The sequence below is a fragment of the Peromyscus maniculatus genome, chromosome 11, assembly GCF_049852395.1.
Source record: "Peromyscus maniculatus bairdii isolate BWxNUB_F1_BW_parent chromosome 11, HU_Pman_BW_mat_3.1, whole genome shotgun sequence".
In the NCBI taxonomy this organism is placed as follows: domain Eukaryota; kingdom Metazoa; phylum Chordata; class Mammalia; order Rodentia; family Cricetidae; genus Peromyscus; species Peromyscus maniculatus.
Genome location: NC_134862.1, coordinates 72,126,392 through 72,143,539, shown reverse-complemented (window position 1 = coordinate 72,143,539; position 17,148 = coordinate 72,126,392). Strand labels below are relative to the sequence as shown.

The 17,148-nt window shown below is 40.1% G+C and overlaps 1 protein-coding gene and 1 non-coding gene across 11 annotated transcripts in view; one reads left to right on the top strand and one right to left on the bottom strand.

The window, feature by feature from the left end:
* Mroh9 (maestro heat like repeat family member 9) overlaps window positions 1-17,148 on the top strand; it is a 59,125-nt gene that overhangs the window by 25,286 nt on the left and 16,691 nt on the right. For 7 of the 10 annotated variants that reach the window (XM_042258445.2, XM_076547864.1, XM_042258444.2 and 4 more), the window contains 8 exons: window positions 1,404-1,528; window positions 6,080-6,229; window positions 9,117-9,271; window positions 11,731-11,896; window positions 13,225-13,370; window positions 14,361-14,498; window positions 16,563-16,683; window positions 16,896-17,033. In XM_042258445.2, coding sequence (XP_042114379.2) covers window positions 1,404-1,528; window positions 6,080-6,229; window positions 9,117-9,271; window positions 11,731-11,896; window positions 13,225-13,370; window positions 14,361-14,498; window positions 16,563-16,683; window positions 16,896-17,033 — 1,139 coding nt within the window. The remainder of the gene's footprint in view (window positions 1-1,403; window positions 1,529-6,079; window positions 6,230-9,116; window positions 9,272-11,730; window positions 11,897-13,224; window positions 13,371-14,360; window positions 14,499-16,562; window positions 16,684-16,895; window positions 17,034-17,148) is intronic. The other 3 variants (XM_076547865.1, XM_042258446.2, XM_076547862.1) reach the window with 2 other exon arrangements.
* Window positions 15,749-15,867, bottom strand: LOC121821471 (5S ribosomal RNA). Its single transcript, XR_013043571.1, has one exon. It is a non-coding gene; the product is annotated as a 5S ribosomal RNA (ribosomal RNA).

Sequence of the window (17,148 nt, the reverse complement as noted above, 5' to 3'; positions counted from 1 at the left end):
GTGCACAAAATCATGGAAAAATCCTATGAAAATAAACTGTATTATGATCAAATGTATCATATAAAACTTAACACAGCAATCACGATAATGTAGAGTTACATATTACTAACTAGAATGGAGATAAAGTCAATTCACAAGGTATCTTTAATCCAAATGAAGTCCATAAGATGGAGAATAAAAAGAAACCAGGTGAGAAAGGCAGAAAACTCCAATTAACTCCAATATAATAAATAAAAATGTTCAAAATACCCCAAAATTAAAGGCAGAGGTTGTTGAATCATACAAAATGCAAGATCCAACTATATACTGCCTATATGAAATCTGTTTAACTAGGAAGACACAAATAATAGTTAGAGAATAACAAAACACTAATAGTAATCAAAAGAAAATAGATTATGGGCTATATTAATATAAAAAGTTGAATTTCAGAGCAAGAAAATGTTTCTGAGGGGAAAGGGTTATTTTGTAATGATGAAGTGGTAGAATAGCTAACAGACATAACAATCCCCAACACTCCGGTGTCTAAAAAAAAGTATCATCATAAAAATTAGAAATAAAGTTACCAAAAATATAAGTGTAAGAACAAAGAGAAAGATCCACAATTAGTCAGAGAATTCAAAAGCCTTCTCTCATCAGTGTGTAATCACACAGAAAATCATTAAGGATCTAGACTTTAACCAGCATGAACTAACCATCATTTACAGAGTCCTGCACCAGCAACAGAAAAAGGAGCCATGAAATAGATACTTTAAGCTAAAAAAAAAAAAATTAAATAATTTTCTGACAAAATGGTGCTAAATTAGAAATCAAAATAATAAATATCTGGAAGCCTCAAAGCATTTGGAAGCAAAATAACATGCTCCCAAATAGCCTGCCAATCAAATAAAAAAGATACAGGAAATATATTTTGAACCGAATGAAAGTGAAAAATCTAATGTGCAGATAAAGAAGTACTAAGAGGGAAAATTCATAGGTTGATTTGCCTGTTTTAGAACAGAGAAAATGTCTCAATCCTGAGCAGCCTTCATCTCGCAAAACTAGAGAAAGAACAAATAAAGCTAAAGCAAGCAGGAAGGGGGAATCAACAGACATAAAGAAGGAAATAAGGCCACCAGAAAACAAGACCAAAGCAAGGAAGAAGGAATGACAGACTGTTTGGGATGATCAAGGGGACAAGAAGATAGATAACTCAAATTGCCAGAGTTAAACATGGCTTCATTTAAGTACTTTATAAATTTTGGACCCATGCCACCTTTTCCTTTTATGAGAATAGGCCATGAGCAGAGTGTTAGGTAGCCAGAATATTGTAGGCATCCCAGGATTGAGTAGGAAACTGGAAATAACAAGGTCTTACATTAAAACAGTAATCAAGCGAAAACCTTATATACTTTTCCCTAACACAGCTAAACTTGTAAAACGCAAATCTAGCATGGCAAGTGACAGAGAGACCAGTAACCCAAAGGAGATAACTTCTGACTTTGAATTACTATCCAAGACCATGCAAGGAGACAGAAACAAAATTGCCCAGGTATATTCTATGTAATTTGTTTGAAATGAATCATTGCCCTTAGTAGTAACTTATCTCCTCAAAGATGGTGTTTTGAATAACTCAATTTTCCTTTTCTTTATTCAGAAAGACAAATGACTAAATGATTCACAGGGCATATGGTTTCCTAAGTTTCATGCCACTTAGGAATTATGTCTACTATCTTCAAATATAGCAATTTAAAATATACTACTTGTTATGAAATGTAAATTATATAGATGCTTCTTAGTGATAATAATATGTGAGTAACTTCCAAATTTTTTGTTGTTGTTGTTTTTTGAGACAGGGTTTCTTTGTGTAGTTTTGGTGCCTGTCCTGGATTTCGCTTTGTAGACCAGGCTGGCCTTGAACTCAAAGAGATCTGCCTGCCTCTGCCTCCTGAATGCTCAGATTAAAGGTGTGCACCACTGCCACCCGGACAACTTCCAAATTTTTTGACAAAATTAATGGAGTCAACAATTAAGTCTTTTCTAAAATGTGATTAATTTCCCCCAACAAATATCAGAATGATATTTAACTTTGATTTTATTTTTTAAAAGTTCTATGAAGTTTTACAAAAAGGGCTGGGCATAGTTACATGTGCCTATAATTCTAGCACTCAGGAAGCAGAAACATTGGAGTGGCAAATTCAAGGCCAGCCTGATATGTATAGAGATACCATCTTAAGGAGGGAAAAACTATTTACGTGATGCGCTGATAAGTCTTAGTATTAAGCAAATAATTTTTACCCTATCCTAATCCTAGAGAAACCATTAAGATCTATAACTCTATATTATTGTTTCATTCTTCATGGTTCATACTTTTTACCTAGAGCCTTGTAAGTCTCCCCAGCACTGGGCCCAAGTTGGGCTGTCAAGTGGATTAACTTTCAGACATATATACTGATCCAACAGCTCAGCACAAGTTCTGGGAAGGACCTTCAGGTTAGCCTACCTCTTAGGATAAGAAGCTCTAGGGTGCTCTTTCTTCTAGACTTGAAATATAGAGCAGTGATTCTCTTCCAATGGCTGATATGGTTAAAATTGTGGAAGGCTAAAGACATGCCAAAGCAATGTACCTAAATGATTACTGTGGTCAAAGGATACCATATGGATATTTGCAATACATATATACCTGATGGTGCCTCTTTACAAAGACAAGGGTTTTTTGTTTGTTTGTTGTTTGTTTGTTTGTTTTTGTTTTTTTACACTCATAACCTCAAAACTTGCAAGGCTGGTTGAATATAAATATGTCCATTTCCATAAGGAAACTGGGAATCTCTGTAAGCTTGCAAGCAAACCCTTCTTCATCCACACACTCTCCTGTCCAGTCCAATACTAGGGCATAGATCTCTGAGCACCATGATTGAGCTACTGAATCTGGGACTAGCAGCCTTCTTGTAACTTTTCCCCAGTGGCTCTTGAGACTTACTATCAACATGTCTCTCTGGGTTTGATCCTCTCTCATCTGAGTTCAGTGTTTAGAGAGCTCCTTAGACTGGAGTGCCCTAGACCCAAGTATTTGAATCTGTTATTCAGTTTCTTGTTAAACCACAGAAAGTTCAGAGTTAACAGGGCAAGGAAGGACAATGACTAGACAACAGAGATGTAGACCTCCAGAGTAGATCAAATAGGGCTGAGAGAATCCAAAGTTCCAACAAGAATACCAACCTGTAGGTGGGAAGAATCCAAAGCTGTACCAAGGCACTCAAGAGACCACCGCTAAGTTCAAAGGATGCAAACAGGGATGCAAGCAGTAAGGTTGTTAACTAGGGGAGCTGGGTACAAAACAGTGTAGCTGAAAACTTCTGGCTACAAAACAACACCAAAGTATGAAGGCTGTATTTAACATGAAGACAGTTTGTAAGTCAGGTCACTCCTCTTTTCTATAGGAACAGTTTGTGAGGACAAGACTGCATAAATAATTCACAGAGGAGAATGAGAAACATATCAGTCATTAAAATAAGTTCATACAATACAAACTAATAATCTCAGAATAATTCATCTGTTTGTGACATGGGGTTCTCCACAGACATATTTTTAAATAGTTTTATTCTTGGAAAATTCCATACAGTGTATTGTGATCACATTCATTCCTCCTCTCCCAACTCTTTCCAGACCCACCATCACCTCCCTACCCACCCAACCTTGTGTCCTGTTTGGTTTTTATTTGAAAAATAAATTAAAAACATCAAGTGCAATCAAGTTCTATGCAAATTACTCTTGGGTGTTAGGCCTGCCCTGGACTATGGTTGACTTACCAGAGGTCACATTCTTAATTAAAAATGACCCTTACTTTCCCAGCAGCTATCAATAGTGCCTCAGCTAGGGGTGGGACTTCCTGTTGACCACCCCCACTCCATGGTGGGATTTTGCAGAGATTTTTTTCTTTTCATTTTACTTTATTAAGAAATTTTCTACTAACTCTACATACCACCCACAGATCCCCCTCCTGCCTCCTCCCACCCTCCAGGCCTCCCTCTCAAGCCACCTTACATCCCCACATCCCCCAAATCTAGGTCTACCATGGGAAGTCAGCAGAGTCTGACACACTGAGCCTAGGCAGGTCCAAGCCCCTCCCCACTGCACCAAGGCTGCACAAGGCGTCACACAACAGGCACTGGGCTCCCAAAAGCCTGCCCATGGAGAGAGGAGGGATTCTGCAGGCATGGGACGTCGAGATCATGATGGATAGACATGCAGAGATTTTTTTTAATTAGCATGTGTAACAATAAAAAATGCATGGCATATTATGATATAACAATTTATAGAATATTTTGCAGCCATCAAATCAGGTAGCATCAGAAACATGCAATATTGCAATGTAACAATAATAAACAGATGAGGAGATCTCTAGATTCCAGATGATTTTCTGTGGTTAGTGTGCTCTTGGTAGAGCACCCCTCCTCCCCTGTGGGTGTGTTTGTGCATTTATGTGTGAGTGTGCATGTATGTGTGCATGTACATGTGTGAGGGGAGGTGCATTGATTCTTCTATAATCACATGGAGTCCAAAAGTTAGCATCAGGCGTCAGCCTCAATTGGTTCTCTATTTTTTTAGGACATGGTCTCTCACTGAATCTAGAGCTGATTAATTCAGCTAACCTAGCTGGTCAGTGGCTCCAAGGAGCTACCTGTCTGTTCCAATCCTAAGCATGGAACTCACAGATATGCATCACCAATCCCCAGATTTTACCTGAGTGCTGGCCATCCAAACTCAGGTCCACATGCTTGCACACCAACCACTTTACAACTGAGCCATCTCCCTAGTCCCCACCAACTCTACTTTTTAATAGACCTACTATCGTATCCACAGCTTTACAAGACAAAATCTTCTAATATCAGCTCTAGGTTTCACTGAGAACTGGTTTTTCTGTAATTTGGGGTATAACTTAGAGTAACCATTGTTGAGAAAACAAATATTTCAATGAAGAAATGATCACTTCCGGTGGTATTTTAAAATTCATTTTTTTACGAAAATATCTGGCTTTCTTCAAGTAGGACAAACTACAGCAATCCACTTACCTCTCCAAGCCACAGTAGTTCTTTGGTTTTCTCACACAGCTTTCCAATATTCTCATCCCTCAATGATCTGCTGAGTATGTAAAGGCTAGGGATGGAGGACTGGGTGCTATCCACCCTGTCTCAGACCTCAGACATGCCTTAGTGAGCAAAAGGAAAAGTAATTCATTTCTTCATTTAAAAAAATGAGTGTTTTGTCTGTCTGAATGTATATGCACCCTATGCCTGTCTGGTGTCTGTGAAGGTCAGAAGAGGGCATCCTATCCGCTGGAACAGGAGTTATGGGTAGTGGTGAGCCACTGTGTGGGTGCTGAGGAGAGAGTCCAGGTCCTTTGCAAGAGCATCAAGTGCTCATAACTCCTGGGTCATCTATCCAGCCTCAGTACTCCATCCCTTTAAAGGCAATAAGTAAAATCTTTTATTGGTAAGATTAGAGGCATTTTCCATTTGCATGGATGATGTGTTTTTCATACAACGGCAAAAAAGAAATTGTGGCACCTTTCTCCTTTCTATTCTCAGCATCATTTATAGCCTGTGGATAGTACTCAAACTTCAAAAGGAACTGTTTACATAGCAATTGTTGAACCTTAGTCATGGGCATACGAAACATCTATGTTTGTTCACATCCATTCATCCTTTCTTCCTGTCTTTGTCTCTCTGTCTCTGTCACTGAAAAGAAAATGTATACTTTCCCATCACCTTGACACTTTCATCCTAGTTCCTCCAGCATCTTCTATGAGCCACATTTATTTCTCACACTGTTGAAGATGCGGTAATATTTGGCACTGAAATTGTTTTAAGAGCAGAAGATAAGTTTCATATAATAATACCTGGGTTTTGATTATCATTACACTAACACTAACACAGACACACTTGCTATCATTTTTTAGCAGAAAAGCAGTTTCTGTAGTTCACGAATGTCTTGTGTTTCTGCCTGGTCCAGAACCCCCCACCCACCTACTTCCCTGCCTTGAAACAGCTAAGCTATGGTGTCTTGCTTACACTGGTGGTCACAAATGTCCTTTTGATTTCAGAGTGTGGGACAGACATTACTGCCCCACTTGCTGAGTGACTTCGTGTGGACCCTCCTGAGGAAGCTTTTCTCATCTAACAAGGAATCAGCACTTGAGGCTGCATTCTTACTGAATCTGACTTTGGAGTATCATGCTCAGAAGATCACCACGGTAATGTAGTTGACAGCAAGCTAAGAACAGAGTGTGCTCTCAAAAGTCGACTTTTCGGCTTTACTTTCTATTTCTTTACATCCCTGTCTCTTGCTATTATTCCTTGAGTCACTTTAATCAGATGAAGCTTTTGTGAATTGCTTCAAACAGGGAAACTTGTAGGGACTGTTACAATGAATTACACTTACCAATTGTAGACGAATTTCTAAACAGTCTTACTAAATAAGAAACACAGAGCCAAATACAGAGGAAATAGCCAAAGAGATCAGAGAAACAGCCACAACTAGCTTTAGCTCACCACCAGCAGTAGCTTCCACAGAGAGAGCTTCTTTCTGTCTAACCCATGTTTTTATTGCCTTCTTGTTCTGCCTTCTCATTGGCTGTAAGCCCAGCCACATGTCTTCCTCATCACTGCCTGTCTATACAGACCTCCAGACCTCTATGGTTGGTACTGGAATTAAAGGCTCATGTCACCACACTTGGCTGTGTTCTTGACCACACAGAGACTCTGCCTGCCATGTAATCTGATTAAGGGCATGAGCTACCACCAACTGACTTCTGTTTTATGGCCATTTGACCTCTGATCCAGGCAACTTTATTAACATACAAATAAAATATCACATTTCAGCACAAATAAAATATCACCACAATTAATCATGTTAGAACATTTTGCCATGTTTACTTTGCTGGTTTTTAAAAGAGAAATATAATAGCAAATACCTTTGTAATTGAAATCTCCCATGTAGCATTTAAGGAACATTTTCAAGGACTCTCAGATTGGAGTGGCACTGGTTAAGAAATTTGTGCTGTCCAATACAACATGAAATATGGAACTATGTCTTATTCAAAAAGATGAAGTTTTGTTAGTTATTCCCTTTACATTATGACCTCCCTCTTGCAATTCTTTATGGCATTTTTATTTGCTATTAGATGTCTAAGTGAAATGAAAACTTACTTTTTCATTATTAGAATATTTTGTCCATATGTACTCATGTCGTGACAGAATAGGGAATATAAGAATAACTTAAATGCAGAATCAACAAAATAATGCAATTTGTATTGTGTAGTTCATACATGAATATGAATATGCATGTTAGTTTTATCAGGAGTTACACAAAACTAACTCAACTATTTATATTTCACTTCTTGTCATTCACAAGACAAGAAGTCTTATTAGCATTTTCGGCCTTCAATGTGCTGACAAATAAGGAAAGACTAGAGAAAATAAATAGGTTGCTGTTGTATTACTCCAACAGAATACGTTTAGAATGGATAGTTTATAGTGAATAGAGGTTCATGTCTTACAGTGCTTGATTCTGGGAAGCCCATAGCTTTTATCTAGCAAGGCCCACTTTGCTGTATCATCTCATGGGAGAAATAGGAAAGGCAAGAGAACATTGCAAGATGAAGAAGAAAGGGGCAAACTCATTCTCTTATCAGAACCCCAACAACAAAAAACCCACTCCTGGGGATAACCATCCCAACTACTCATGAGCACTGACCCCCAGGACCTGGTCATCTTTTAAAGGCCTCATATCTGAGGCTGGTAAATGTGAGTCAAATGCTTGCTGAGCAGTCTTGGAGACCTGAGTTTGATACATAGAACTAATATAAAAACCAAGTCCAGTGGAGTATGTCTATAACTCAAGCCTTTGTGGTCTGAGACAGGTGGATCCCTGGGACTCCTTTGCTTAGCCAAAATAGCAACCTTTAGGCGCAAACACACCCTATCTCAAAAACATAAGGTAAAGAAATGGTAGAGGAAAGTATTCCTGATATCAACCTCCAGCTTCCCCTTGCACCTTACCTTACAGGTAAACAAACAGAGAAGCAGAGGGGGCGGGGGAGGGAGACTGCTGCATTTGGGAGTTAGGTTTCTAACATGACATTTGGGGGACATCCTCAGACCATGACACCCTATCTTTCTCTTCCTTTCTATATCATCGTTTTTGAGCTAAGTGGTTAGAGTTTCAGTTAGATGCTTCAGGTATCCAGCTTGTTTTCCCATTGAGCTTCCCCATATCATGGCAATTCTATGCACATGAAGCACTGTGAACATTACATGTAACTGGAACCATGCAAGCCTCACGTATTACAAGGATTTCTTGTACTCCATTGTCCCATTGGAATTGAATTATAAAACCCAATATCAAAAATGGAAAACTTCAAGATGAAAAATCCAAGCTTGAGACGAGTGAAAGTATCTGCTAACAATGGATCTTCCACATCCCATGAATACAGTCCTGAAAGTGATGGACATAGGGGACTCATAGTTTCCTCTCCTGACACAATCATGCATTGTGAAAGAAGGTAGATTAAGAGGAGTCGTTCAAATTCACAGAGCAGGCAAGGAAAAGGACCACCTCATAGAGAGTTCTCAGTGCTGCTGCAGGCAAGAGCATTCCACAGACCAAACACAACCTGAGGGAAATGAGAGGTCCATAGTCATCTCCTTATCTAAACAGAGTTCTCCAACAGAATAGGAAAGAGCACTCAGAGAGCCTAGAAGAAGCCATAGCACATCACTGGAGTCAGGCAGGAAGGCCATAAAAGGAAACTGGAGGTATAAAACTAACTTCTACTACAGCAAATCACTAACCAAAGAGAAAATGAACAGAAAAACAATTCAGCAATTTATTACCTCAACTCAGCCACTTTTTTAAAGCCATTTTCCCCTATATTCATAACTATATGACTTTATTCCTGACCTTAAATATTTTGCATTGTAATAATATAAATATACTTTCTTCTATTGCTTATTTGTATGCTAATTGCTACATTGGTCATTCCAATAAAGGTTGAGAATTCCTATAACCAAGAAATGTCTCAGCTTAAAGGTGAACAAGGAACATGATGCTTCTGTTGACCTATGAAATTCTTTTTCCAGGTGTCTAAAATTGTGGATAACATTTATGAACAACTCTATGGGAATTTTTCCCACCCGATGAACGTTGTCTTGTTGCGGGTTATTAGCCTGCTGACAAGAGCCTTCCCTAAGAAGGTGATCTTTCAGCTCATGGAGTTCCCAGTCCCTGCAGACAAGTAAGGCCTCTTGCATCTTGCCCCTCTGTACACACTTGTCCAGACATTCCACAGTCATATGGCCCAAGCTCAACTCTTCCTTTATTGTAGTCATACCTAATTTATTTTTCTAAAAAGAAATTCTTTTTTTTTTAAATCAGCTATGCTGGCTATAAGATTTAAGTATGATCATGTATTATGTGTAACTTTGTGTAATGCTTAGCACACAGTAGGACCTCAAGATTTTATCAATATTACTGTGGGGGGTGGTTAAATTATATTCTGTTACAAATCTTACCAAGGCAAACTTGCTTCAAAAAGATAATGTTTTTTTTTGTTTTTGTTTTTGCCCATTGTTAATTTACTCATTTTTTTCCTTGACCAAAACCTTCCAGACATAGAAGTTTTCTTATTCATAAAGGACAGACTTAAGCTATTAATACCCACTGTAAGTACATTGGTTGCAACTCTTTGGGTTTGGTCCCCAGTTTTGGCACCAACAATGTAAGTAAATTTGTTGCAACAACTCTGGGGAAAGGTGTCCTGCTGTGGGATGTTCTGTATGTTAAATGTGTTGCTCTGATTGGTTAATAAATAAACACTGATTGGCCAGTAGCCAGGCAGGAAGTATAGGTGGGGCAAGGAAGGGAAGTGGAAGGCTGAGGCAGAGAGACACTGCCAGCCACCACCATGAAAAGCGAGATGTAAGGTACTGGTAAGCCATGAGCCATGTGGCAACTTATAGATTGATAGAAATGGGTTAATTTAAGATATAAGAACAGTTAGCAAGAAGCCTGCCACAGCCATACAGTTTGTAAGCAATATAAGTCTCTGGGTGTTTACTTGGTTGGATCTGAGCGGCTGTGGGACTGGCAGGTGAGAGAGATTTGTCCTGACCGTGGGCCAGGCAGGAAAACTCTAGCTACAGTGTCCTGACTACCTGGGGAGTCAGGCAACACCTTGAGCTACTTAGGACAGCTCTGATGGCTGGAACTGCAAGGAGACAGTTCAGCCCTGGAGGGCGAGGTATCCTGGACACCTTGAGCTGCTCAGAACAACAGCTCTGCCCTGAAGGTGTCCTGGACACCTGGAGCTGTTTAGCACAGCTCTGGTGGCTGGAACTGCAAGGAGACAGTTCAAGCCTGGAAGGGAAATTTTTCTGACTTCTCAGGAAAGTCATGCCTGAAACTGCTTCAGCAGGAAAGGGTATCCTGACTGTTCTGGAAAGTCAGGGTATACCTGGTATGATGGAGGATGGTCTCCCCACAGGATATAGCAATCCTGCTCATCTCCTGGACAGCCGCTACAGCTGAGCTTTGCTCAACTCCCATTTAAGGGGGCTTCCTAACAGAGCTCTGCTTCTCCAGCCTAAGATGTTGCTTCTTTGGCTTTACTCTGAAAAAGGAGAACGCCCCTGCAGAAATGTAGCAATCTCATCAGGCTCCAGAGAAAAGTGTTACTTTTTCAGCTTTCTCTGGCTCTGTCCACTGAGGGACATCTCAGCAAAGATCTTCTCTTCGGCTCCTCCTTGCTCTGTTCTTTCAGCTCTCCCTTGTTTTGTCCACTGAGGGACTTCTCAGCAAGGATCTTCTCTATGCCAGTGAATGAAGATCTTCACACCCAAAACTCTTTTGAGAAAGAGATTTACTTGGGAAGGAGGAGTCCAGGAGAGTAGCTGCCTCTACCAGGGTGGAGAAAAGAGCCTTTTTTTTCTAACTGACTAGGCAGGGCAGTTTATACAGGATGTCTTGGGGGTGAAGGCAACCAGTGGTTGACTTGGGGCCTAGGGTTCTACTGTCCTGCTCTGTGATTGGTTGGTTTCATAAATTTGTTGGCCAGGGGCAGAGATGGCTCTGATCTGACTGAGCCAAACTGTGTGTCTTATCTGGTCTTATCTGAGCCATCTTTCCCTAGTTCTAGGCTCCAGGGTCAGAGTGGGTTTCTTTAGCCAGCCTCTTTTCCCTACACCCACCAATAAAATAAAGACAAATTTTAAATTACCAAACTAAGGGCCAAAGAAATGGCTCAGTGGTTAAGCCCTGCACTTACAAAAGCCCAGAGTTAAATACTGAGCTCTCACACTGGGTGACTTACAACCACCTGTAACTCTGGCTCCAGGAGATCCAGTGCCCTCTTCTGTCACCCAGAAGTACCCACATGCATACATATACATAACTAAGAACATAAAATAATATTTTTTTAAATTACTAAAACTAATTGAGAATTTTCTGCCCATTAACTGTTCATCTGAAACTCATGACCTAGGACCACAAGAAATCTTAAAGAACAAAACCCACTACTTTGAGTTTATGGGGCAGCACAACTCTAACAGGTGCATTAGAAGAGCTTAGGAAAAATTATTCGGCTCTATCTCTACAATTCATTCACTAGAGGGAAGAAGGTGTTGCTTCCCTTCTACTGGCTGTGACAAACTTAAAATAGCAAGTGGAACACATGGCTCTCAACACCTTTGTTTGCAGTGCGCTGCTGCTGATGTGGCAAGCAGCGAGTGCCGATTCAAGTGTTGCGCCTCAAGTGCTGAAGACAATCTTGTCAATACTGAAAGGAAAGCCTGTGGAGATGGAGGAAACCCTGATAGAAAGAAGACGCTTCTCCCTTGATGCTACCAACATGATGCCTGTGGCGGTAAATGACACTGAGTGTTTCTACTCCCTGTTGTCTTCTTGACCATGAAAACTCCTATCTGCACTGATTAAGCCACACCACCTTGGCACAGTCCCCTTTCATGCATGCATCCATCCAAAACACATTCAATGTGTACCACATCTTGACCACAGAGCATGCATTCTGCCAAGATAAAGAGACAAGGACTGAATACTTACATTCAAGATAAACAAAAATATATAGTAGTATGTGTGAGGGAAAGGAGGTGACCGGGATGGTTTAAGGTAAGTAGGATGTGGCACACCTCCATACTGAAATGACTTAAACTCAGAATCCTGGGATGCTTCAAGTTAGTACTTATATGCATCTCAGAAAGACAGAAAGCAGAACAAATATCCTGTTGTCTTAGCTATGGTTTCTATTGCTGTGAAGAGACACCATGGCCGCTCATAGAAAGAAAAACATTTAATTGAGGTGGTGGCTTACAGTTCAGAGGTTCAGTCCATTATCACCATAGCGGGGAGCATGGCAGCATGCAGACAGACACGATGCTAGCTATATCTTGATCAGAAGGCAACAGGAAGCAGACTAGGACACTGGGAGTAGCCTTAGGAAATGAGACCTCAAAGCCCCCCCCCCAGTGGCACACTTCCTCCAACAAGGCCACACCTCCTGATCCACTCCCTATGAGCTTAGGGGGGGGGGCAATTACATTCAAACCACCACACCTGTCAGGATGTGGCTGATATGGCAAAAAGGCCAAAGACTCTGAGGGAACTTCCCAAGGGCAAAACTCTATTTGAGTGTAGAGAGATGGCCAGCAGCTAAGTCATATAAACTTTAGCAGTCAAGTCCATGTCTGATATCTGTGTCTATCACGTTTCTCCCATGGACTAGCATCACCACATTTGAGAGGAAACTGAGAGAAATGTAATGAAAAGGGGTGCCATTTTATTGATGTGTTTATTGATATGAGGGGTTAGGATGTATGGATGGATGGTAGTGAGTATTGTAGGGGACATGATGCAGGGGTTGAGTAATTCAAGGAGGTTTTTAAAAAGACTTTGCTTACTAGTAAGACAATTCCTCATGGTTACATATAAGCCCTCCTTGAGGACCAGCTTCTTTTCCCAAATTTGACAGCTAGAAGGGCACCATTAACAGTGCCTCAGAATCTCTTTATCAAGAATGCCTGGCCCAGTTCCTGCTTTACAACTGAACTAGTGAGTGTAGTTGAGTGAATGAACACATGGGATGACAGAGGCTGGGAAGATTAGCAGCTGTTCTTGCCCTCTGTATTTGGAGGGTGACAATTGCCTTTTTTAAACTCCATTTTCCTTCCCTAATAGGCATCTCAGGCCCTGTGCACATTTCTACCGGTGAAATCTTATAAGAAAGTGGTGGCCAAGCTCTTCCCCGAGTTCCTGATGGCCCTCATGCTTCAACTCTTCTACTGTAGTCAGCTTTTAAAAGACACGGCACAGAACAGATCTATGTATGGGAGTACTCTTTCAGGTTAAATGGGGAGGTGAGGGTCCAGCAACTCACTTGAGTTTATGTGGGACTTGCTATAAGCCTATGTGAAGTTCTGCTCACATTTATTCCAGTTTTCTCTCTAAGGGTAGAGTGTCTTCAGAAAAGCAATCCCCCTGAGTACATGACCATTCACTAGAATCTCCCCTCCATATGTGCACCACATAAAAAGAGTCCCTAGCACAGAACACTGTTCATTCCCAGTGCACCTGATGTCAGGTCACTGAGACGAGGAAGAGGCAGAAAGGGCCATTAGATCCAAAACTAGATATGTTCAAGCTCTGCCATTCCACATTCTCTAATAGTAACCTCTCAGAGTTACTGAATGTGTGTACCAGAACACTGTGTGCAGACATTCATTGTAAACTGAAAGTATGTCATAGTTTGATGTGACTACGCTGTGGGTGAGAGCAGTATGACATCAGTCCTCCATTTCAGGACAAAGGTCACCATTTCCTTTTGGACAAGAGAGGTAGCTTTCTTGCCATGAAAGGGAAGTCACAGTACAACTGTCAGCTATTTTCTATGTCTGGTATGAACATCTAAGCCAAACAGAGCACAACTTATCTCACTAAAATACTTAATCCATTCATTGTCCTTTTAAAAAGATACACACCAAACCACCCCTAAAAAGATAGGAACCTATCCTGCTTATGTAGGACATCCCCCCAAAGAAAATTGATAGTTCTTCCAAGTCATTACATTTCTGGGTAAGAAAGCAAGCTGTTAACGTGATTCAACCTAAATCTTATGTGCTACCACTTTATTTTAACTTTTGAAATCCATGCACTGTTCATCAGGGAAGATGAAAACATTTAACAATTACCATCCCCTAGAGTATCTTTCTCTCTAAAACTGTGTTCTTTCCAAGATAGAATGGAAAGTCAAGTTGTATGTACTCAGTTATGTGTAGGTCACTGTCCTAGAATGTCTGTTCTTTTCTGGGCCTTAGCTATGTACGAGATGGCCTGAAGGTTCTGCTGAATAGCTCTGGACTAAAAGAAGTGGATGACGCTCTAGAGAAAAAGAATTTCTGGGACCAGTTTTCTCAAGTCATGGATCACCAGTACGGGATCCACCTCATCGCAAAGTAAGAGCAGGGCACTCTGGGTAGACTCTTGCTCTCCATCGCATCATCTCCATCTTCCTTCAGGTGTCTCGTGTGGGAACACATCTTTGAAAGCGTTCCTAATAGCCTATATTGCCACTTGATTTCTCATTTGTCTTTTGATTATTTGAAAGATTTATTCTGAGATAGCTTTCCTCTTCTTTTCCTCTTACTTAATGATAGAGATACCCAGCATTACTCCCCTTACCAATACATCCATAACCATCTGCCCATACATTAGTCCCTCTTTCACATACAAATACCTTAAGGTAAATATGATGTTTTCCTTTCTGATATTAGCTGATCCCTGCTCTGTGGACATTCAGAAGTGCCAGATCTGTACTCAATCAGCCAAACATATTCTCGAAAATATAATGGAACTTTTTTTTCCTGCATTAGAAATGTTTTTGGGGGGATTGTTTAATTTGTTTTTATTTAACAGTTCTGGTTATAGGGGTCAGATTTTCTGAACAACAATGAAAAAAATCAAGAATACAGGGTCTTGGTGACATGAGACTTTGCAATTGTGTCTGACTCAGAGAATACTTTTTATGTAATCCATGGGCTTTAGATGCTTCTAAAACTGGTACTGTGTGGGCATATGTACTTTGGGAACATATATTTTAAATGAAAACTATGTTTAAATTTTTTTAAATTGTCAAAGACAAAAGAAGTCATGTCGTATGACTTTGATCATCTCCAAATACATAGCATTCATTAATGAATATAACAAGCAAATGTTACAATTTTGGTTTGCTTTTCATCAATTTTGCCTATATAGATGTTTGGGAAAAAGATGGTGTTCTAGGAAAAATCCCACAGATACATGAGCTCCTACAACATGATTGTGTAGGGAAATAAATTTCTATCCTTATGTACTCTGAAAAACCAGACCTTTTGCAACTTCAAAATCAGGTGTTTTCATGGGTAGGAAATGCAAAGAAAATATAGACAGAGACCATTAAAATATGGTCCAATACAGGTGAAGATAACTTTCAGAATCTCTAAGTCCTCCATAAGACTATAAAACAAGGTCCATCATCTTGCTAGCCATCCAGTCTGGAGCCACTGACACCCACGTAAGCAGCACCCTCCCACATTGTACCAAAAAGGAGGTTAATACATCTTATGATAAAAATATGGTATGTTTGCACCCTGTAAGTAGTCACTAGTTAAGCATCACCCTGGTTTTTTTTTTATTTTGGTTGTTTTTTTATATAAATTTATTCTTAAGCCTACAGCACCTGGTATTCCCAGGCAGTCTCCCATCCAAGTACTAACCAGGCCCAACCCTACCTAGCTTCTGAGATCAGATGAGATCGGGTGTGTTCAGGATGGTATGGCCATAGACTACCCTGTTTTTTAGTACTCCTCAAAATGTGGTCCACAGACTAACAGCAACATCACCTGGGAAGTAAAACTATATTGTGAGTTCTGTGTGTTTTGAATGCACATTTATGGTTTTAGCAAAAGGACCTGAAGCTTGAAATGGAAACTTGTCATATGACCCTTCAATATCCTCCCTCTACCACTTGGGTTCAGGGTGGTTTATGAAGAAAACTCAAAGCCTGGCCACTCCCTAAGTGTTTCTGGAAAATGGTTTTAGTGATTCAGAACTCACTGGCCCTTTTCTTAAGTAACCTAAAGTTGTCCCAAAAGGAAGAGCACCATCCAAAGCCACAAAGTTGGCCCATAGCCTGTGTGGTTACCTTGGATTGTTGTTTAGGTATATACTTCCTCTCTTTTTAGTCAAGGACTGATGGTAGCTAATGCCGAAATAAGGCTTCTCCTAATGTGGAAAAATAAGGGAGAAAAGAAAAGGAGGTGTGACAAGGAAAGAATTGCTGTAAAGATTCAGGCTTGTATAATTCCCAGGGTCTATCTAGATTGTGAAGTGATGCTGCAGTTTACCTTAGACTAGGGAATCTTTTAGAACAACTTTCTTTCTAATCTGGGTAGTCAATAGTACATAGATAAGAACTGACTCCTTGTCAATGAAGGATATTTCCCTTCTTTGCTAATTTGGTGTCTTCTGCTCCTTTACAGAACTCTCAGTGAATGTAACTTTCCACAGTTTCCAGAGACCCTGCATTATGTCTACAAGGTTGCAGTAGAAGGCCCTAGAAGGTCAGAAGACAGTATCGTCACAATAATATTCTTTGCTGAAGTGAGTTGTAATAGTAGATTGTGACCAACTGACTTTTCATTCCCATACCTTGAATAAACTTAAATCAAAACTCCAGCATTTCATCTCCCTCTCTAAGTACCTTTCTCATAAAAATTTAAGAAAGTAAATGATATATGAAGTCAAAGGGGAGGTGGCGAGGAGGAGTCCTGACTCTACTCATTAATTTAGTAAGTGCATTTTTTTTATTAAAGCTTCTGAACAACTTCTTCAAGGAATCATTACCGAAGGAATTTTTGGTTCTCTTCAGAAACTGGATTAATGATCCCAATCCTTCAGTTGGCAAAATGAGTCTTCAGAAGATTGCGAGCATGGCACCCGTTTTCAGTGAAGTATGTGTATGTGTGAAGTATGAACTTTGTGTGTCATGACTGAATGTTTTGATACTGTTCAATGTCTTGTAATAAAATGTTGGTGCTTTTTCAGTTTCTGTACAGCTAAAACTAT